Source organism: Ailuropoda melanoleuca, chromosome 13 (genome assembly GCF_002007445.2).
Source record: "Ailuropoda melanoleuca isolate Jingjing chromosome 13, ASM200744v2, whole genome shotgun sequence".
Classification (NCBI taxonomy): domain Eukaryota; kingdom Metazoa; phylum Chordata; class Mammalia; order Carnivora; family Ursidae; genus Ailuropoda; species Ailuropoda melanoleuca.
This window is the reverse complement of record NC_048230.1, coordinates 59442276-59464190: the sequence shown is the minus strand read 5'-3', so window position 1 is coordinate 59464190 and position 21915 is coordinate 59442276. Positions and strand designations below refer to the sequence as shown.

The 21915-nt window shown below is 52.8% G+C and overlaps 1 protein-coding gene across 1 annotated transcript in view; it reads right to left on the bottom strand.

The window, feature by feature from the left end:
* Nucleotides 1-21915, bottom strand: part of CDH22 (cadherin 22) — an 83295-nt gene that overhangs the window by 44527 nt on the left and 16853 nt on the right. Inside the window, 3 exon segments of the mRNA XM_034641584.1 lie at nucleotides 401-520; nucleotides 13612-13906; nucleotides 21819-21914. Of these exon segments, the coding sequence (XP_034497475.1) occupies nucleotides 401-520; nucleotides 13612-13906; nucleotides 21819-21914 (511 nt within the window).

Here is a 21915-nt window from a genome sequence, read left to right as displayed (position 1 = left end):
CTACTGAAAAGGTGCCCTTCACCAGCTGACCCCTAAGGGCTGCAGATACACTTGGTTCGGTTAAGCTCCAAGGACAAGAGGGCTGCTTAGTTGGGACCTCTGAAGTCCCTTCAGGGCGCCCATGGTGGAGGCATCCTGCATTTTGTTTCTCTGCTAGTATTGCAGGCAACTCTCCACCCCATCCTTTTCTGTTTCTCAGCCCTTCCCTTTTTCTGCCTGGCTGCCCCTCCCTCTCTGCAATCCTGGAAGAGGCTAGATGCCTCCCTGTCCTGTCCTACCCTCAGCGCGTGTCTGGTGAGTAGGCTGCGGGCGGACCTCCCCCCACCCTCTAGCCCCGGCCCTCCGTGCCCTTCTCCCGTCCTGCCCAGGCCCGCCCCTCCACCCCGGCCCCGCCCCTCACCGGTCTTGGGATCCACCGTGAAGTGGTGCTCGCCATCCAGCACGCTGTACACCAGCCGAGCGCTGCTGCCGTATGTCGGGTCATCCGCATCCGAGGCCAGCACCTGCATCACCGACGTGCCTGGGCCCGGGGGACCAAGCGAGACGGGGGTCACCTGGGGCTGCTGTGCTTGTCCTCCCCACCCCAGGGAAGCTGGGGGAGGAGCTCCAAGCTGGAGGTCATGGAAGCTAGTCCCCTCACAGTCCCCATCCCCACACCGACTCCCAACCGGCTTCCTGATCTGAGGCCTTCCTATGGCACAAGCGTGACTATGGAGTCAGATCTGGGTTCAAATCTCCCTTTGGTGGCTCCCAGCTGTAGGACTCTGACAAGGGAAGGTAGCCTCTCTGAATCTATTTCCTCTGCAGCAAATGGGGGATAATCCCGGTCCTTGGTTCTTGAGGTTAAGGGAATGCACTTTAAATTCTCAGTGCAGATGGGGCTCAGTCTCAGCGGGCGGTGGTGATGGTCGTCTTCACCAGTTAAGTCGTCATGGTCAGAGTTAGAGCCAGGACTGGAAAACAGGCACCTGCCTCCCAAAGCAGGGGTCTTTCTACCTATCCCAGCACCTCCTGATTTCTCAGGGGAATTCTGCCTCTCTTCCCTCCCTCCTTCACCCCCCCCCACAGGATGGGGGTTGGGCAGCCCAGAAAGATAACCAAGTTCACTGGGGCTCAGAGGCCAGTGTCTTTTGGATCTGGGGCAGGAGGATGGCAAGACTCAGATTTCTCCTTGGGAAATAGTTGGCTGTGGGTCCTGGTGCCCTCCTCGCCCCTCCCCCTGGGTGCCCAGACAGTCCCTGCCCCCGGACACACACACACACACACACCTCCACATGCTCCGCACGCTCTGCACGTAGGCTGCTGGGGAGAGTATAAATTGGATAAAAGTCCATCAAACAGCGGCAATTAAGTTATTGATTTTCGACGCTGCCTCATTAAACTGGGAGCTTCTCTCGGCCTGTCCCAGAGATGGCTCTAATTTGACATCATGTTCAATTTGACGAAATCAGGGCTTGGGACATGAGGCTGGACAGGATGGGGGTGAGGGCAGGGTGGGGGAGGGTTGGATGGAGAGGCAGCAAAGCCTTCGGGTCCATCTGAACCTTTCCAGAAGGGAGAGGGTGAGGTAGAAGACCCAAGAGGGAGTCTTGGGGGCTCAGGATATGACCCAAGGGGATGAGACCCAGACGTCACCTCAAGGTGATGCCTTCTTTGAATGCCCTGCTGGTGTGGGGATGGGGTCCAGACCTGCTGAGGTTCTGGGTGGAGCCTTCCTGGGGCTGGGTTGGACTCTCCGGGCCAGGAGGGCTGCATGCTGGGAAGTAAGGCCCATTCACGGCGTGGCTAATGAGTGAGGCTCTGGAAGTGCTACTGCAGCAATTCTGCTAAGCCCAGCCTGCCGCCCGCCTCTCCCGCCTCCAGCCTGGGGCCTTCGATCATTCCAGACAGACACATGTATTTATTTTTCACTCTTTTGCATTTCTCATTTCCCTCTCCGTGTCCTCCCTCCCAGCCTGAGCCTCCTAAACCGGCCCTGCAATGCGCCTCTCCTTGGCAGCTCCTGCTCCATGTCAACCATGTCAGGGCTGCCCAGAGAAGCTAGGGAAGGGATTTGAGCAAGCCCCCTCCCTCTCGATGCTTGGTGCCCAGGGTCTCCTACTCAGAGCCAGGGACATAACTCTAGGTGCCACCTATTATACAGAGAGAGGAGAAAGGAATAAACTCCTACTGGTGCCCACTGCATGTCCACCTTCACCAAGCACTTAAATTCATCATCTCTAATCCTCATAGTATTTCCGAGAGGCAGAGTGGGCCCCTCTAAGTTACAGGTGAGGAAACAGGTCAAACAGGTAGAAAGACTTGACCAAGACCACCGAGAGATGGAGTGGTGGAATTTGAACCCAAGAGACTCTAAAGTCAAAGCCCTCCTGGGTGACAGAGTCAGCACAGGCAGAGTGGCTCTGGGGATGGTGGCCCAGTGTACTGAATCACAATCAGTGATGACTCTGTAACTTACTAGCAGTTTAACCTTGAACATGTCACAAACCCCCTTGTGCCTCAATTTTCTCATTTGTGAAACGAAAATGATAGTACTACAAAACTCCTGGGATTGTTTTGAGAATTCAAACAGACTTCCATTTTCAGCACCACGGACAGTACCCAGCCCATGCTAAGAACTCAATAAATGCAGGTTGCTGTATCGGGAGGCATGGCATGCCGGTATACAATAGCACAATCTTGCCTCCCTCACAGACATACTGAAAAGGGAGAAGAAACGTAAAGCATCAGGCTCATGGTTGGTGCTCAATAAATAGTGCTGTTGTAACTGTTATGAGAGAGGGTCTCCCTGTCACTCCCCTCTGCTTGTTCCCCCCACCCCTTGGGCAAGGCAAAATATCGGGCTGAGTGACTCCCCAGGGTAATGGCTGATCTCTCTCTCTCTCTCCCCCCTCTCTCTCTCTCCCACTCCCTGGCTGCATCCCAGGGACTCCTGCGGGGATGATGGAATCATTTCCCCAATCCGGGATTCTTTATTGCAGCCATTACAGTTAATGCCGACACGTGGGGCTGGTGAAGGGTCAGTGATTCACCACTGGCTCCCCAGGCTCCAGACTCCCTCCTACCTTCTTCACAAGTCAGCAGCTCCCCAGAATGGGCAGATAAAAGGGTGCCGGGCTTGTGGCTGATACGGGACCACCTCAGAGTCATCCCCCCTCCATTCAGCAGTTCCGTATTTTATAATGACCATCACATCCACTCCCTCCTTTAGTCCTCAGGCCAACTCTGTGATGTAGATGCAGTGGTGTGCTGGTAAATGTTTAACCATCGGCTCCGAAGGCTAGAGGTGTGGGGAGGAATGCCCTGCCTTGTAGTGTTTTTTGATTTCCATGGTGTAGAGACTCTCACCACAGCCAATTTCAAGCTACCAATTTGATATCAAGTGGCTCACAAAGCAGAAAATCAATATTTGCCTATTGCGAGCTGATACGAACCAACACAGTGCAATCCTGCATCATTCCCATTTTACAGACGAGGAAACTGCTATGCACAGTGAAGGGTGAAAATGTGAATTAATAATAAATAATGATGAAACCCATTATTACATATCATTAATCGATGATCATGATAGATTATGTTTACTGAATAACTACTTTGTGCTAGATCCTATGAGAAGCCCTTTATGTATGTTCTCTCATGGAATTTATAAAATAAGCTTGAAGTAAGCTTTATTGAGATTTCCACTTTACAGATGAAGAAATGAGGCTGAGTGAAGTTAAGTAATGAGCCCTTTCCTCATTTGTGAAATGAGGGTAATATTATTGCCAAGTTCTCAGGATCTTTGTGAGAACTCAGATAGTTCTCCACGTTCAGAACCGAGAATAGTACCTGGCCAAGTTCACCTGGCAAGGAAATAGGAGAGGCAGGATTCAAACCTAGGTCGATCTGATGTCAAAACCCACATGTGCCTGGCCTTAAAAAGTAGGAGGAGGGGAATCAATAGGAGTAGGAGATGGGCAAGTAAGAGAGGGAAGAGTCAGAGAAAGCAGGGGAATGGCGAGGAACTGCATTCAGGATTCTCCCCATCACAGCTGGTTCAAACTCAGACTTCCAGAAGCAGGGCTGGGATTGGCTAGGGTGAGCTGGTCGCTGTCCGTGGTGCTGCCAGCCAGCTCTTCAGCCACGTGGGGTTAAGGGCCTCTATTCAGGCCAGCATAGGAAGTGTTGCCCAAATGATTCTTGGGTAAACAGGATCTCAGAGCAGGGTTCCACGTGGAATGTTAGATGTGGAAAGGCTGGTCCTCAGAGATCACAGAAACCAGTGCTTCTTACCCTGGCTGCACATTAGAATCTCTCAGGAGCTTTAGAATGAAATTGATGCTGAGCCCCACCCCAGACCAATTCAGTAGGACTCTCCCGGGGTGGAACACAGGCAAGGGTATTTTTAAAAGCTCTCATAGTGATTCTAAAGTGCATCCCAGGCTAAGAACTGACCAAACCCCTGACTGAACTGATGAGGAAACTGAGTCATTGAGCCTCTGCTCAGTGACTTTCCCCAGGTTCTATCATTAGTAAGTGGAAGGGAAAGATCGCAACCCAAGTCTGTGCAGCCAGCATGTGACCTTTCTGGACTCACTGTGCATGTACTGAGACCGACAGCAGGAAGGAAGAAGCAAGGACGACACGTGCCACCAAGTCAGCAGTGCTCCTCCCAGGCAAAATCAGCATGAGACGTCAGTCTCTCCTGCCAGGAGATGAGACTGGGTGGGCTTTGGCATCAGAGAGTCTTGGGTTCAGATTCCACCGCTTCTTCACTCTGTGCCCTTGGTCAAATCTTTCTCTCTGTTTGACCTCTTTCCTCACCTTTAGTCTAGAGGGGGCCCCTCGGCCTCCCAGGGATGCTCTGAGGACTAGAAATGATAGATTTACACGGCCAGTAAAGCTGGGCATGTAGCAGTGCTCAGTAGTTTATTCTCTCTTGTCTCTGCATGGTCAGAAGGTCTCTGGGGCTGTGCCCTTGGCCTGGAGTAGGAGATGCCTGGGCACCAGTATCGGGGGGGGGGGCAGGCCCACCCCTCATCTCTGTTATCTGGGTGGCTTTGACATGGTTTGTCATGGAGTCAGAATTGGAACCCATGGCCTGGCTCCCCAGCCAGAATTCTTTCCTTTCTTGTCTCTTATCTTTGCTATCTGTGAGGTCCAACTGCCACCCAGACTTGGGCTCCAGAGCCCCCAGGAGGAGCCCCTCTTGGCTCAGGGAGGAGACAGTGCTGTGCAGAGGGGAATTCCAGGACTGAAGTCATCCCAGCGCTCTCCTGGGCTGTGTGGCTGTGCAAAAACTGACCTGACTGGGCCTTAGTGCCCCTTCTGTAAAATGGAGATAACACTACATCTTCCTGGCCTCCCTGGAGGAGGGAGGCCCTTTAATGAGTTGAAAGAGATGCAGCACTTTGGAAAAGAACAGAGTCTTCAAACGAGGTGACCAAGTGTCATTATTATGAAGATGTTTGTAATTATTACCATCCATGCCTCTTCCCTACCTCCCTTTGCTGCCCTGCTGGGCCTGGGGAAACCCTCAGCTCACATTTAGCTTCTCAAACATTTATAAAAAATGAGTCCCACCCCCTGCTGCTGCCAGAACTGCGTGGAATGCTTTCTATTAAAAATTAAAAACCACTTGTCGAGTCCCTGGGAACGTTCAGATTACACGGGAAACAAACCCCTTCTCAAACTCTTCCCCCCAACTCCCTCTTTGATCATCACTTAAAATGCTGGCTCACTGGGCTGGCCTCTACAGCTTCCGGGGCTGCCCAGCCAGGGCAGCCTAATGATATGCAGGAAAAGCAGGAACATGGCTGCAGAGGTGGGGGGGGTATTGGGAAGGAGGGGAGGGAGGCAGACCCAGAGGCAAGTGACAGAGAAGGCGGCACTAAGAGATGGGGCTAGAGGGGCGCCTGGGTGGCACAGCAGTTAGGCGTCTGCCTTCGGCTCAGGGCGTGATCCCAGTGTTGTGAGATCGAGCCCCACATCAGGCTCCTCCACTATGAGCCTGCTTCTTCCTCTCCCACTCCCCCTGCTTGTGTTCCCTCTCTCGCTGGCTGTCTCTATCTCTGTCAAATAAATAAATAAAATCTTTAAAAAAAAAAAAAGAGATGGGGCTAGAAAGTGGGTCAGAGACAGAGAGACAAGGGACAGAGGGACAGAGATTCAGAGAGATGGGCAGGGAGAAAGTGGGCAAACGGATACCCAGACAGACGGGAAAAAATTAGGACAGAGACAGAGAGATGAGCATCAGAGAGGCAGAGATACATAGAGACAGGGAGAAAGTGGAACACGGAATGCGAAAGAAAGAGGTAGAAATGCAGAGATAAAGTCAGAAAGTAGACTTATATAGAAACAGAGACAGGCAGAGATACATATTAAGCAAGAGGAGAGTGGGAGAGAGTGGGAGGGGAACAAAGAGAAGAAGGAATTTTGGCTCAATGGGATAAGGGTGCCCTATGTTGCAAACATGCTTCTCCAGAGTCTCCAGTGACCTCTGGGACACTGTCCCCTCCCTTTCTCCTCATAGATTCCAGCCATGGACTCACCCATGAATGTGTGTGGGGATCTAATCTGTCCCCCTGAGAGAGAGGACTCTCCTACCATCCCAATTTGAGACCTTTATGCTCTTCCGTCCTTTTCACACTTAAATGGGACCCTCTAGTAAAGAGTCTGGTCACCTTGTGTGTTTGGGACAGCAACATTGTAAGTATCTGCAATAGCATCCCTCTGCCTGTTGCAGAAAGCAAACATTTTTTGCTTGTAATTCGGTTCCATTCAGTCACCCAACATCTACGGAGAACCCACTGTGTGCTAGACCCTTGAGGGGTGGATGGTGGCTTTGTTACCCTGTGTAGACACAGGGCCTGGCTTAGAGAAGTTGCTCTGTTTGTTGAATAATTTGTTGATGGAAACGACAAAGAAAGGCATGGATCCACTCTTCACTGTTCAGGTTCCCTGGGCCACGGGGATAACCCCTGAGGGCCAGGGTCTCTGCTCCACCTTGCCACCTCTCCCCACCAGAAATCTCCTGTCCTGTTCTCCCCGATCTGGGTGGTGAGAGCCAGTGCCGTTGCTAGGCAAGGAGATATTGCACATATAGATCTTCCTGGACTTTAATTAAAAACATCTTTAGAAGTTGTCTCTGCAGAGGCCAGCGATTGATTCCTGGCTTGGGCCTGAGGGCTGCTGAGCCACACTCTCTCTGGCTGCAGACAGGACAATCAGAGGCTCCCAGCTTGTTGCTGCCCTCCCCGAATGAGACCCTTGGGGAACACACTGGCTCCCGCCTTCCTCCTTTCCTCCCTGCCCCGTCCCCCGCCAAGCACTGGATTCAGCAATCAGATAGTGTGCTCTTCCAATTTTATCCTCTTCCCCTCATGAGCGTCAGTTTCTCCAGCTATAAAATGGGCATGTTAACACTTTATCGGAGAGCTCCCAGGGTGATGAAATGAGATCAGGGATATGAAAGTGCTTTGCAAGGTATCAAGTCCCCGTGCATGGCTGTGGCCCACACAAGCCGAGGCAAGGGGCTTGGGTTCTGCTTCCAGCTTCTGGGTCCAGCTCTGGAAACTCAGGCAAGTTACTTTATCTCCCTCTGCATTTATTTCCTCATTGGTTAAATGAGGACAGTAATACCTGCCCTGCTTATTCCCCAGGATTGTTGAGAATAAAGGGAAATAGCTCTGTGAAAGCAGTGTTGGCTGACAGCTGTTATTTAGTAAATGTCCCAAGAAGTGCAGACTGTACTACAAAACAGCCCTTTTCTGTCTGTTAAAGACACTGCTCACAGAGGAACTGGAATACATGGGAACCCCGCTCTGGTAGAACCCCTGCCCATTTCCATGGCCCGTTGAGCCCCAATCCCATGGTCCAACAATGCTAGTCCTATGCCAAATAAACCACCCCATTCTCTTGCCTTTGCTCGCAGCAGACATCACTAATCCATTGCGGCGTTTTCTCCTGACCTTGAATGGGGGGCCTCAGACTCCTTCTCAGCACAACCCTACAGTCGCTACCAATTGACCAGAGTTGGCCCCAGAGGTGAAACTGATCTGCCACCACTTTGAGGTCCGGGGAGGGTCTTGCTCATCTTTGCATCCCCTACATATCTAGCAAAGTGCCACGTACAAAGTAGGCACTAATACATGTTTATTGATTTGAAAGCAACTGCTTATTTTTCTCTCCCCTTGGGGCTATATATATATATAAAGTAGGTGCTAATAAATGTTTGCTAAGTTAGGTGACTCATCTTTGAAACCCCTACAGAGCCAAGTACACTGGAGGCCTTGTACATAATGGGTGCTAATAAACATTTGTGGATTTAATTCAATTACTTATCTTTACATCCCCTGCAGTGCCCGGAATAAAGCAGTGGCTAATAGATGTGTGTTGGATTGAACTTCTCATTTCTGTATCCTCAACAGTGCCAAGCACATCGTCTTACACATAGTTGGCATTAATAAGTAGGTAGACTTGAACTGGGCAGGAAAGCCCTGTGAAATCTTGCTGTCCACTGGTCAGGTTGTGACACTGGTGGGAAGGGGTCTGGTGCCCCCAACAATCTCTCTTAGTAGAGATTGTCTAGTCTAACTCTCTTTTCTCAAAACCCACTCTCTTGTTGGTTTCATCTAGCCCTCAGCTTTAAGTTCCTTCTCTCTGCTGATGACTTTCAAAAATGTATCTCTCACCCTGATAGTGCTCCTGACCTCCAGACTCAGAGACCCAACTGCTCCCTTGACAACTCCACTTGGATTTCTAGTAGACATCTCAATCTTAACATGCCCAAGAGTCTTAATTTTGTGCTGTCATCTTGCTCTGCCTGGAGCATTCCCCATCTCGGCAGCTCCATCCATCCAGCTGCTCAGGCCACACACGTCAACATCATCCTTGCCTTGTCTCTCTCTTACTCGCCATATCCAGTCCCTCACAAGCCCAGTTGGCTCTACCTTCAACAAACATCCAGAATACCACACCTTCTCACCTCCTACACTGGTCTGAGTCAGCATCACCTTTTGCCCACACGATTGCAGCTGCCTCCTCACTGATCTCCCTACTTCCAACCTTGTCCCTTATAGTCCATTTTCAACATGGTGGCCAACAAGTCAGCCTTTAAAAGTATAAGTTGGATCACATCACTCATTGACTCTGTATCTCACTCAGAGTACAACCAAAATCCTTTCAATGGCTACAAGGTCCTATGTGATCCAGTTTCCAGTACCTCTTTTGATCTCATTGGACACTCTCCCCACCTCACTTACTCCTCTCTACACCGACACTGACCCCTTGTTATTCCTCATACGTGACAAACACACTATGCCTCAGGACCTTTGCACTTGCTGTTTCCGCTGCCTGTACATTCTTCCTCCAGCTTAGTGATTCTCCAAGTGTGGTCCCTGAGTCAGCAACAGCAGCATCACCATGGAATTTATTAAAAATGCAAACATTTCTAATAGCCAGACATGCTGAATCAGAAACCCCGGGGGGAAAGGGGCATCAATCTGTATTTTAACAAGCCCTCCCAGTAATGTGGATGCACAATAAAGTATGAAAACCACTGTTTCACATAGCTCCTTGGTTCCTTCAGATCTTTGTTCCAATGTCCTTTTTTGTAAAGAAAGGCCCTCCCTGACTCCTCTATCTAAAATAGCACTCCCCCAATAAAATGCCAAATTCCCTCGGTTTCACAGCACTTATACCTCAGGGCCTGTAATTTATTGGCTTGTTTCTTTCTTTCCCGCCTGTCTCCCAGCTCTGTACCTAGGCTTCCTAAGAATCCCCAGTGCCTGGAACAGTGCCTGGCACAGAGTACACACTCCATAAACATCTGTTGCATGAATGAACCCCTTCAATATTTCGAAGGGAACCTGGTGCCCAGAGAGAGGCAGGGACTCACCCAAGGTCGTGTGGGGAGCCAGGCCTCCTGACTGGCAGCTGCGGGACCTGCTTGGTTGCATTATGTTCAGCTGGGCTGGCGCGCCCCTCCTCAGAAGCGTGGCTCATCAGAAGCCCCCGGCACACTTCCCTTCCTTTTAAAGCTGTGAGTGGTTTAATTTGCGAGCACTGCTGCCTTTCATGTCCCAAGCTGTGTCCCTGCTCCCTCTGATCTCCGAAGCTGCCCAGACCCCAGTGCCGCGTGTCGGCCCCGCCCTCCTCAGCCCAGATCAGGAGACTCGGTAATTGTGACTGATTATCAAAGCTGCCTGGAGTCTCCACGAGCACCCCGGTGTCAGATTTGCTTCCTCTTCAAAAAGTTGCTTAAATGAAATAAACTCATTTAATTTCTGCTTCCTCCCTCCCCCTCCTGGGTTCCTTGGCTTGTCCGAGTTGAATCCAATGCCTGACTCTTTCTGAGCTGAATGTCAGAGTCAGTGGGCTGGGAGGGGAACGTGAGGCAGGGCAGGGGTTCCTCAGGCTGATTGATTCTCATGAACTTGGGGGATGGCTCTGCCTCCTACAATCTGGGTGACCTTGAATGTGTCCTTGCCCTTCTCTTGGCCTCAGTTCCCCCAAGTGTGATGCAAGGAGTCTTGCCACTCCAACAGTCTTAGAGCCAAGCCTTGACTTGCTCAGTCACTGACTTGCTATGTGATGGTGGGCACATTTTCTCCCTCTGAGCCTCAGTGTTCCCATCTGTTCCATGAGGATGCCACCATCAGTCCCGCCACCTCTCAGGGTTGAAGTGGGAGTGAAGTGATGGACGAGCACCCGGTGGATGGCTCCCTNCGGTGGGCACATTTTCTCCCCTCTGAGCCTCAGTGTTCCCATCTGTTCCATGGGGATGCCATCATCAGTCCCGCCACCTCTCAGGGTTGAAGTGGGAGTGAAGTGATGGACGAGCACCCGGTGGATGGCTCCCTCTGGGGTCCCCTGTCCCCACCTGTTCTCCAAACTGTAGTAGAGGGAGCTCTCTAAAATGGATGTCCGCCCACATGGCTCCTTTGCTTAAGCCTTTCCCAGGTTCCATGATTCCCTCAAGTCCTCGAGTATGGCTCTTGCTTCCTTCTCCAGCCTCACCTCGTGTCACCTTTCTGGCCTTTTCCATGTGGAAATGTGCAGGTCCATTTGGGATGAACAGAGAGAGGGCCAGGGTTTGAGTCGGTGAGTAGGGGCTGCTGGACGGGGGCTTGAGCTGCCCCTGACTTGCTGTGTCACCTTGGACACATCACCACCCCTCTGAGCCTTGGTTTCCCCATTTGCAAAATTGATTTCTAAGTAATCATTAGGCCCCGAAAGTCCATGGGTCTTTGCTACTGACAACTTCCGATGATCTCTCCACTGAACCTGTAGAGGGAAGTGCCTTTTGCAGGCTGTCTAATAAGTGCTTCCAACTTCAGCACGACTGAAACCAAACTCCCGATTTCCCTCCATCCCCAAGATGGGCTTCTCCCACTGCTCCTCCCATCTCAGCAAATGGAAATCCCATCTATTTAATTGCCCAAGTCAACACCTCGGTAGTCACCCCTGAAATGTTTTTCTCTCACACCCCACATCCCATCCATTAGCAAATGCTTCTGGCTTTACTTTTAAAATATATCCCAAAGTCGACCTCTTCTCACTACCCATAGTGGCCCCAACTTGTTCCATGCCACCATCCTTTCCCACCCACGTAATCACAGTATACTCCCCTGCTTCTGTCCTTGCCCTGCACCCCAACCCCGCCACCAGCTGATCTTCACAGAACAGCATGGGATCCTGTTGAAACTAAGTCAGACCATGTCACTCTTCTGAAAAAGGCTCTTTGCTGACTGCCCAGCTTGCTCCGAACAAAAGGCAGAGCCCTGACTCTGGTCCCCAGAGCTGCACAATCTGATCGCCTCTCCACTTGTCCTCGGGGCCTTTGCAGGGAATGCTCTTCCCCTAGGGCCCACCCTTCACTTTTCTCAGGTCTCCGTTTCATTGTCACCTCCTCAGAGAAGCCTTTCCAGCCCAATGAACCTGTTTGTTTACTCGCTTACTGCCTGTCTTCCTCAGCCAGAAGGTACCCTCCATGAGAGGGGGGCTTGTCTGCCTCTTCAACGCCATGTTCCCAGTGCCCAGCACATAGTAGGTCCTCGTGCATACTTGTCAAATGAATACACGGAGACACTCAAACAGACATAGAGTGTGTCACATGCATGCACAGGCTTGAAGTGCCATTGGACTAGCCATGTACATGCACACGTGTGCACCTGTGTGTGTGTGTGCATGCACGCACCAGCCTGCACCCACATCCCTGCCCTCACTGTTCCCTGTCCTCCCATCGTCCCTCTGTACCCACCCATATTTCTGGTCCACTTCTTCCTCTCCCTCGCTGGCTGCCGGCTCTCTACCCACCAATCTGCCAGATTTAGCCCAAGATTGAGGGGAAGTGGGGGCTGACTGCACCCTCTCCCATGAGCTCAGACCCCCCCTGCCTCTGACATGCATCAGTAGAACTGGGAGGCCCAGAGAGGGGCAGCCCTGAGCCCTCGACCACAGTGCGCCAGGGATGGAATGAGGTGTCTAGGACTGAGGGCCACTGCTCTCTGCCCAGCCTGGCGTGCGGGTGCTTGGGCTAACCCCGTGGGGAAGAAGATGGCTGTGCCCCCTGCCCATGACTCCGGCTTCTCCCAGGAGCCCTGGGGTTAAGTGGGCCCCACCGTGGGAGCAGGCATATTCATCCAACCTTTCACCTCACTGTCCCGCCGCTAAGGGAAAGTGAGCTTCGGAGTGTGGCCTCGCCTGAGGTCTTCTCGCACATGGGGGCTCTGGTGTGTGGGCTCCTGGCTTTCCCATATCATGGCGTGTCCCCAGCGCCCCTGCACACTAGCGGCCATGCCCGGCTACATGCGGCTGACCTGTGTCTGGGGCTTAGCCGTCTCTGTGAACCTGTGTTCCCAAGGGGCTGGGTCTTGGGGTGTTGGGGTCTCCCGCGGGCAGAGAACGAAGCTGTCTGGATGCTGTTGGCTCTGTCACTGTGCTCATCCCTGTGTGGCTACACTCTGGTGGAGCCTGGCCCCGGGAGGGTCATGTCTGTTCGTGGCTCTGGCCTGTGGCTGTGTAGGTGGCCGTGTCTGTGCATAAGCTCCGTCCGTGTGGGGGGCTGTTTCCTGAGGGGCGTTGTACGGGGCTCTGTTGGGTGTGAAGCTATGTCTGGTCGTGTGCTTGGGCCTCGTTCCAGCTGTGTTCCACTCTGGTTCTTTCCAGCTGTACGCGGGCCCGTGTTCAGTTGTGCCAGCACCCGTGTGGGCTTGTGGCCAAGGGCTGTGCGAAGTCTGTGTGGAGCTGAACTCTGGGCAAGGGCTGCATACAGGTGGGCAGCTGAGCCTGTAAGTGGGGCTGGGCCCGCGGGGGTGACCACGTCCAAGGGTGTTGCTGTGGCCACACGTAGGTCCATGTCCATGTGGGGATGGTGTCCATGTATGTGCCTGAGGTCACGTGTGTGCCTTTGTCCGGGTGTGCCGCTATGACCGTGTCATCCCTATGCCTGAGTATGTGTGGGCACGTGGGCTCATGCCTGTACCCCCCTGCCTGGGGCAGCAGTTTCTGTCTCTCCTGCCTCTCCCCAGATTATCAGCCAGTCCCCACAGCAGGCTCTCACTCGGAACCTAGGAGCCCCCTCACCCCAGCCCCTGGCTCAGCCCGGCGCCCCCAGAGCCTGCTGCCCACCTGTGGGTGAGAGCTCAGCCACGCTTCCAATGTACGGGCCATGCAGGAAGCGGGGCTCGCTGTCGTTGATATCCTGCACCTTGATGATGAACTCCGACTCGGGCTCTAGCAGGCGGTTGGTGGCACGATCCCGAGCCTGAGCCCGCAGTGTGTAGAAAGTTTTCTGCTCACGGTCCAGGCGCTCCATGGCATGGATGTCTCCCGTCAGCTCATCGATCAGGAAGATGGTCCCAGCACCCTCGCCCGAGATGGTGTACTTGATGGCCCCGTCACCCTCGTCAGAGTCCGAGTGGATCTGGGGAGGCAGGGAGGAGGGTCAGTGGGTCTGCGGCGGGGCCAGGGAGTTTGCATTTCTAGCTTCCTAAGGGCTGTCTCTGACCCCACTCTGAGTTATGGGTCCAACCCCACCCCCCAGACTCTGAGTTTGGTAGGTGGTGGGGACAGGGGTGAAGGGAGAGGGGAGGAAAGGGAAGGCACATTGAAGGAACACCTACTCTATCCCAGGCACTGTGCTAAGCAATTCACGTACTTATCTATTCAGAGTTCTTACAAAAAAAAAGTTTAAAGTACAGAAGGCACTAGCACCTGTCTGGCAGCACAGGACACACGAAATTTACCAGCCAGCCCGGCAGGGGCACTGCCACAGAGTCGTACTGCAGCAGGGCCCTGGCTGGGCCAGGCAGGACCCTCTGGCTGCTGAATCACGGAGAGGTCCGGGGAGCTGAGGGAACTGGGGTGAGGGAGAGGAGAGAGACCATTTACCGCAGGTGGGGAGCTTTTTCACTATCTTAAAGACTGGCAAAATGACACTGGTATGTACTGGCTGAAAATCAGCCCGCCTGAGACATAATAAGGGTCCAATAAATGGTAGCTATCGTTACTATTATATTATTTACTAAATGTTAGCTATATATAACTGAGATTTAATCCAGGCACCGTCAGGCTCCAAATCCCAGGCTGTTCTCACTGAACTGAGATAAGGCAAGGAAGCAGTAGCAGGACTGTTCTCCCAGATAGAAACACCTAGGTCCTGATCCTCCGATGCCCAAATTCCCAAGGCAGCTCTAAGCAGAGGGAAAAGCATCTGATGAAGCTGGTGACCTTGGGTGGGCCCCTGCTCTACTCTAAGCTTCCACAGAGATGGAGCGTGAGTGAGAGAATCCCTAAAGCCCCTTTCTCGGACCAGGATGCCACATACCCCAGCCCACTCAGCAGGACAACAGGTGCCAATGAAGTCGTCACGAATGGGGATGAAAACCCACCCCTTGCCATACAGGAGGAGCCCGGGTATAAATTCTGCTGGTGGAACTCTGTGTCTGAAAGGTGGATTATAGAAGTGCCATTTGGAAGATTGAATGGCCCATAAACATTTTCATATTTCATTAGCCGATTAATGGGCATCTCTCTCTTTTTGGCGAGTCTGCTGATTCTCAGCAGAAATTGCGGGGAGTAAATGGAGGCGTCTGGTGGAACCTTCCCGGGTCCCCGTCCTGTTATAGATTGCCCCAATTAATGCCCGTTCTGGGCTCCACTGAGAAGCCTTCTTCCTGTCCAGTTACTGTTAATAGATTTCTCATAAGTGGCTGGATTGTAAAAACCTCATAACTCAGTTTAATGCCCCCAATAAAATTATCTCAGGACGTCAGCCCTGAATCATTGGCAGTGTGGGGATGAGGAGACCTGTCTCTCCTGTTTGCTGTTTATGCTTTCCCTCCACCTTGGCCCGGGGGCGGCGGGCGGGGAGGGGATGTGGGGATAGGAGAGGGTGAACTTGTCCCCTCCTCCAGCGCCTTGCCCTGCTTTCCAATCAGAACCGGCGTCTGCTTATACTGTCAGCATGTGGGGGGACGCTTAACAGCGATAATCTTATCCGTTTTCACCTCTGCCCTATGAAACATTGTTCTTCCCATTTCTCAGATGAGAAAATGGGAATCCAGAGAGGGGGAGTCACCTGCTGCATCCCAGAGCTGAGTTCGGGAGGCCAATCTCCTGATCCCATCACGCACTAATGTTGTGATCATGGGCTGATTCCTTCTTCCTGTTTTCCCACCTGAGAAATTAGATCAAGCCCTCCCTGGCACAGGTGCGGTGAGGACTCAATGAGAGCGTGTTTGTAATGACCTAATGCTTGGTAGACCATTGTTGCCTTCCCTTTCTGCCCCCCTGGGTCCCTATCAGGGTCCCTCCAGACCTTACTTACATGTGAACTCAGACCCCGGACAGGGATCACTCATGAGTGAGGAGTGGGGGAGGAGAGAGTGGAACCAACGGTGATGTCACCAATGTTCTTCTTCTGTGAAGGATGACATAGCCTCACGCGGTGGCCCAGTAGCCACTCCCTGGGGACTGCAGAGTCAGACAGGGCTGACCGGGTGGGGGAGGGAGGGCAGGAGCTCAGAGCTTGGAGCTGTGGGTCTGGGCTGGAGCTGCGTGCCCTGCCTCCTCGAGTCCTGGCTCCAGGATGAAGAGGGTGTGCCTGCATCTCTACCCCCAGAAGGACTTTTCCCAAGACTCTCAGCTGTGAGTGGAGGCTGGAGGACGGCGCTCTTGTTTATGGAGCGCCTACCACGTGCCAGGTGTGTTGCGGGCCTCTGCAGAAATCTAATTTAATGTTGGAGCACATGTCAAGGTATCCCCCATATCCCCCTTTCCAGGTGATGACACTGAGCTGGGCCTACATCTGTTTGACTCCTACATGCAGTTGGTCTGTCTGCAGCCTCTGTGGGTCTGTCAGTCTGTCTGGGGGAGAGGCCCGGACACACCTTTTGCCTTGAACCCGCCACAGTCACAGGCAGCCTCTTCTACCCGAGCCTCTGCTCCATCATTTGGAAAAGGACTGCTAATCACAAGTCAGGAGAGGTGATGGGCTTCGGGATCAGGAACAGCTGGGTGCCAGCTTAGGCTTTGCCTCCGGCCTGGGACCTGGCCCTGAGCCAGATAGGCTACGCTTCTCTGAGCCTCAGTCTTCTCATCCGTAAAGGACACGATATGGCTCCCACGCGTTCCGACAATTCATAAGATAACGTGTGGAAACTCCTGGCACAAAGTGGGTGCTCGGTGCAGATCAGTTCCCTCTCCTTTTCCCACCCTGGGCTCAGGAGGGACTGAGGGTCACCCACTTTATCCCCCCATCTCCTGACACGAGACCGTAGGTTGAAATCCTGACCCACTGGAGAGACAGAGGCATCATCTGGTACCTTCCTGTCTTAAACTCGGCTGTCTCCTTCAGGCAGTCCTCTCGGCTGCCCCCCTTGCCATTTGGTTGAAGAGCCTTCATCCTGTCCCCCACACACTCCCCTCAGCCCCACACTCCCCTGTAACACCTCAGTATTGCACATCTGTCTCCCCAGCTGTCCAGGGCCTCAAGGGTTTGGACTAACTTTGATTCATGCCTGTCTGAACTTCCCATGCCTAGCCCACATAGGTGTCCTGAGTATGCCTGCAGAGTAAATACCGGAGGAACTGAGAGTTGAGTGTGTGTGTGTAAGAGTACATGCACGTGCGAGTGTGAGACGTGAGCTCCTTGAGGACCAAGCATATGGCTGTTCGTTTCCTTCTACCCAGTACCTGGGACAAGGCAGGGCACCAAACATATCAGATAAATGAAGAATGAAATATACAACAGTCACTAAAATTCCCCCACCTGCTTTTTCTGGGATTTCTGGAGGATCCAGTCACTGTTAAATCCCAGGTACACTTGAGCTAGACTGGAGAGAAGAGTCACTAGATACACTTCTAGACGCTTCACTGAAACCTCATTGATGTCTCATTAGGATCTTGCGAATCAGAGGTCATTCTCTCCCTACGGCACAGGTTGGCAAGCTGAGGATCAGAGACGGCCTGTATCTTCCCTAGAGTCACCCAGCCAGCAAGAGGCAAGCCTGAAACCTGACTCCACATCTTGGGTTCCTTCCACCGCTATCAAGTGTGGACAGCCCCAGGAGAGATCTCCCCCCTCCTCAGGCCCCAGCCCTAGATCATAAACAACATGAAAAACACAAGAGTGATGGCTTCTCATCCCGGGGGGGAACTGAAAAATGGGATTTACGAGGCCATTAATTACTTCCTCCTAATTAAATCAAAATTAAATGCGAGCAGAAGTACGTTTTCCTTATTAAAGACAATTAAACGGACAGCGCAGCTACGCAAATAAAACGAGTCCAGGATTTAAACGGAAAGCAAATCAAATAAAAAGCCTCCCCCGGAATGAGGGGTCTGTTCACGCCTGTGCTTCTCGTAAACCAGGAGTTCATCAATTTTCTTTAAATATTAGCAACTTAATTAAATCTGCTCTCCTCCCCACTTTAATCCTGCTGTATATCTAAAATAGATCTCACCGCCCACAGGAGTTGGTCATAAGTGCTGACCCCATAATTCTATCTTTATTTTTTTTTAAAAATTAAAAATCCTACAAAATCCACATCCAGCTGACAGAAGCCTCGGGGGAAATTACAGTTCAGAAAAGGGATTAGTCAAAGTACCCAGATTGTATGGAAATCTGGGAGGTTGCTTTGAGGGTGGGTGTTGGGGGCAGGTGGCGGGAAGGTGGGCCAGGCCTCCCAGGGGGGCAGGACGGCGGAGGGAGCAGCGGGTGCGGGGCCGCGGCGACAACCACGGGCCCCAGCGGCTCCTGCGGCTGCCGACAGGAGCCTGGCGGTGAGTGATGGAGAAGGCGCTTGTAAAATAGGTTACCGTTGGGCGCCCGGGGTTCACTCGGCGGATGGTACCGTTGCTAAGCTACCTTTGGAATTCGACAAGGACGGATGCTCCGAGCGGCTCCCTGGGGCGGGGGACCAGGAAGCAGTGAATTCACAGAAACCGTGGAGAAGTCCTTTCTCCCCAGAAGAGCGAAAAGCGTGGTGCGAGTGAGTGTGTGTGTGTGTGTGTGTGTGTGTGTGTCTGCATGCGTGTGTGCACAGAGGTGGGGCTTGGCTGGCATGGGGACAGGTGGGCTTTAGAAGTCCAAGCTCATATTCCTATTGAATACAGAGTGAGGGGTGGGCTAAGCGACCACCTCCCCCTCCCCGACTCCCACCCCCACCACCTGGGGGTGAGAAACTGGGACATGGGTTGCTGGGTTGCCAAGAAGGCTCTCATGGTTGGGGGCAGGGGTTGGGAGTGTCTGTGTAGCTAGGATGCCCAAGCTGGTGGAAATACCAGGTGAGACCTATAATTATAAAGGCTAACACCCGGCACATGTCAGGTGCCAGGCATTCGCTTGCTCTTCTAGGCTCTTGACATATGCTAACTCAGTGATTCCTCCCCACAACCCTGGGGGGGGGGGGCTAGGAACGGCCACGCTCAACAGATAAGGAACCTGAGGTTGAGAGAGGTTAAGTAATGTGGCCAGGCTCAGAGAGATAATAAGGGGCAGAGCTGGGACTTGAGCCCTGGTGGCCTGGCTCCAGGTGGCTCCCTTGAACCACACACTATCTACCACTTTTCCAAAGGAAGTGTGTTCTGGACAAATGTTTGCAAAGAGATGGAAACTCCTCTTTCTTCCCTGCACAGAGATGGGCTCTGGGAAGAAGAAAGGGGGGCTCTGGGTGAAGATGATGGAGTGGGGGATAACAGGGTTGTGGCAGCCACGGGGATATTAGGAGAGGTTGCCCCAAGGACAATAAAGACACCTGGGCTGGGCACAATACTTGGCTCACGGTCAAGGGCAGTCACATTGCACTGGGACCCAAGCTGGTGTCCAGAAATCTGGTCTCTAGCGTTGGTTCTGTCACCGTGTTGCTGGGTGACCTTGGTCTGATGTTCTCTGCCTCCAGCCTCAGTTTCCTGGTCTTATAATGAAGGGACTTCCTAAGGCCACAGACTCTGGTTCCTGGAGACAGGGATGGGGTTTCCCCATGCTTTAGAGATGCTAATGGTTAGCAGGATGCAGGGCAAAGTGCTGAATCAGCAGCGGGTTCTCTCATGAGTTCAGGACTTGGGTGGCTGGGGAGGCCTCGGAGCCCCAGCTGCTGGGCAGACCACAGAGCTCAGGTACCTGACAGCACCAGGCTGACATTGAGGCCGATGTGCGAGTCCTTCCCTGTCTCTCTGGGGGTTTCCTGGACCCAAGTCCTCCTCCCAGGCCTGGCTGTCTTGGAGAGGTTGGGAGAATCAGGCTGGGACTGGCCTCCAACATACATGGATTCAAGTCCTGGTCAAGTCGCTTGTCCCCTCTAGGACTTTGCCCTCTCTCAGTCTCGGCTTCCTTGCTACAAAAGGGAAGGATGATTTCTACCTTGCAGTTTAAGGATTAAGTGCTTCGTATGGAAAAATGAGAAAACAACAATGAAACACCAACCAGGCTGGAGGCTGAACACCTTATAGGCTGTTTTCTTTTTAATCCTTTCAAAAACCCTAGGAAATGGGCTCTCTTAGCCCCCCTATTACAGATGAAGAGACAGGTTCAGGGAGGTGACGTAACTTGTTCAAGGTAATACGGCTTGTTGGGTTGGCTAAGGCAGGCCTGAAGCTCAGGGGCGTCTGGTCCCCAAGCCTGCGTTCTTAGTAACCTCAGCATTGGCTACAGCCTAGCCAGAACAAGTCCCTCCTTCCCCATCCCCTCATCCCATTCTGCCAGCCCCACCATCTCACGGCCCTGGCTGGCAGTTGGGAGCCCTAGGCTCTGCCACTAGTTTGCCGGGTGACCTTGAGCAAGGACATGGATGGAGGGGAAAGTAGCCAAGAACCAGGGATTACTGTGTCGGACCAGAGAAAATCGGGGTTTCCTGCAAGAGAAACCCGGAGATTTACACCAAGGCCTTCCTCCCCTCCCTGATCCCTGAGCCTCTGACCTGAGCAGGTTGATCAGCCTCCCAATTCTCAGACCCATTCAGCACCCGGGGAAACTCCGGAGTTGATCCCCTCCCCCGTCTCTACTGACCAAAACTTCCCAGAAGGCTGACTGGCAGAAACCAGAGAATTGTGCCCTACCAGCACCCTCCACTTCCATACTTCAACTGCTGACAAGTCTCTGACTAAGCCAGGCTTCCTCAGGCCTCCAAGTCTTTGCACAGGCTAGGTACGCCTTCTTTCTCATCAGCCCAACAAACTCCTACTCATACATCAAAACCCTGCTCAAGTGTGTTCTCCTCCACCAAGCCAGCCAACAGATACCATTTACTGAATGCCTACTCAGTGCTAGGCGCTCACCTCTAAGCTTTTCACGTACCAGAGCATCTCTGCTACTCTGGGGAGCCCCCAAATGGCAGAGGCTGGATTTTACTTGCCTTTGCCTCTCCAGCATCACACCCACGAGGAGCTACGAATTGAAAGGTTGAACAAAAGTCCTTCCTAGCTTCATATACCCCTCAGGCACAGACCCTTAGCCACATTAACCAGCATTTACTCAGTTTGAGAAAGTAGCTTTCCTTCATTCATTCATGTAATACGAACCGTTTATGAACAATGTGTGTGCTCGGTGCTGGATTTAACAGTGAGCAAGACAAACACGGTCTGATAGGAAATATATACATTAACTGCATCATCAAACAAACACATGCATAATGAAGTGTGAAGGAAAGCTATGGGGACCTTGGACGGCACGTGACAGGGATGGATGGCCATATCCAGGGGGATCTGCCTAAGCCTGGTGTGGTCAGGCCGGCTTCTCCGGACATGTGGCATTTGAGCGGAGACCTGAGTTTCAGTATAAAGTAATCAGCAGAAGGAGCGAGACAGACCTGTGCAGGGGGAGGAAATAACCCAGGCGGAGGGGAGGGGTGGTGGCAGGAGCAGGGCACTGTGAGGACCATCAGAAGAGCCCCGGCCCTGAAACTCGGAAGAGTGTGGCAGGAGGTAAGGCTACAGGGGAGCCAGATCTTTGTAGGGAGCCCGGTGAAATTTGAACTTGACCCCAAGTGCATGGGAAGCTATTGAAGAATTTTAAGCAGAGTGGGGACAGTATGTGTGTGCCATGATCAGATCTGCAAACCTGTTTCTACATTCTGCATGCATCCAGCTACAAGCCGGCCTGGTTTTACCTACTAGTTCTCTCTGCTCTGAGATGCACAGGGGAGGGGGACGGGAGGAGGGCGCGGAGCGGGGGCAGGCAAGCCAAGCCCGCCACCCTGCTGTCTGCTCCAGGCCCCGCGCAGGCTGGGAGGAGGCACCTGGGACTGGGACTTGGGGGGAACGGGGTCCCTAGCGTCTCCCAGTGGGTGACTCCGGGGTCCTGGGCGCGGGGCAGCGAGTGCGGGGACTCACTTTACCTTGCCCACGTACAGGGGCTCGGTGCCCGTGTACTCCTCCACCACGAAGAACTGGTTCCACACCCAGCCGCGCTTCACGCGGCCCGCGCCCGGCGCG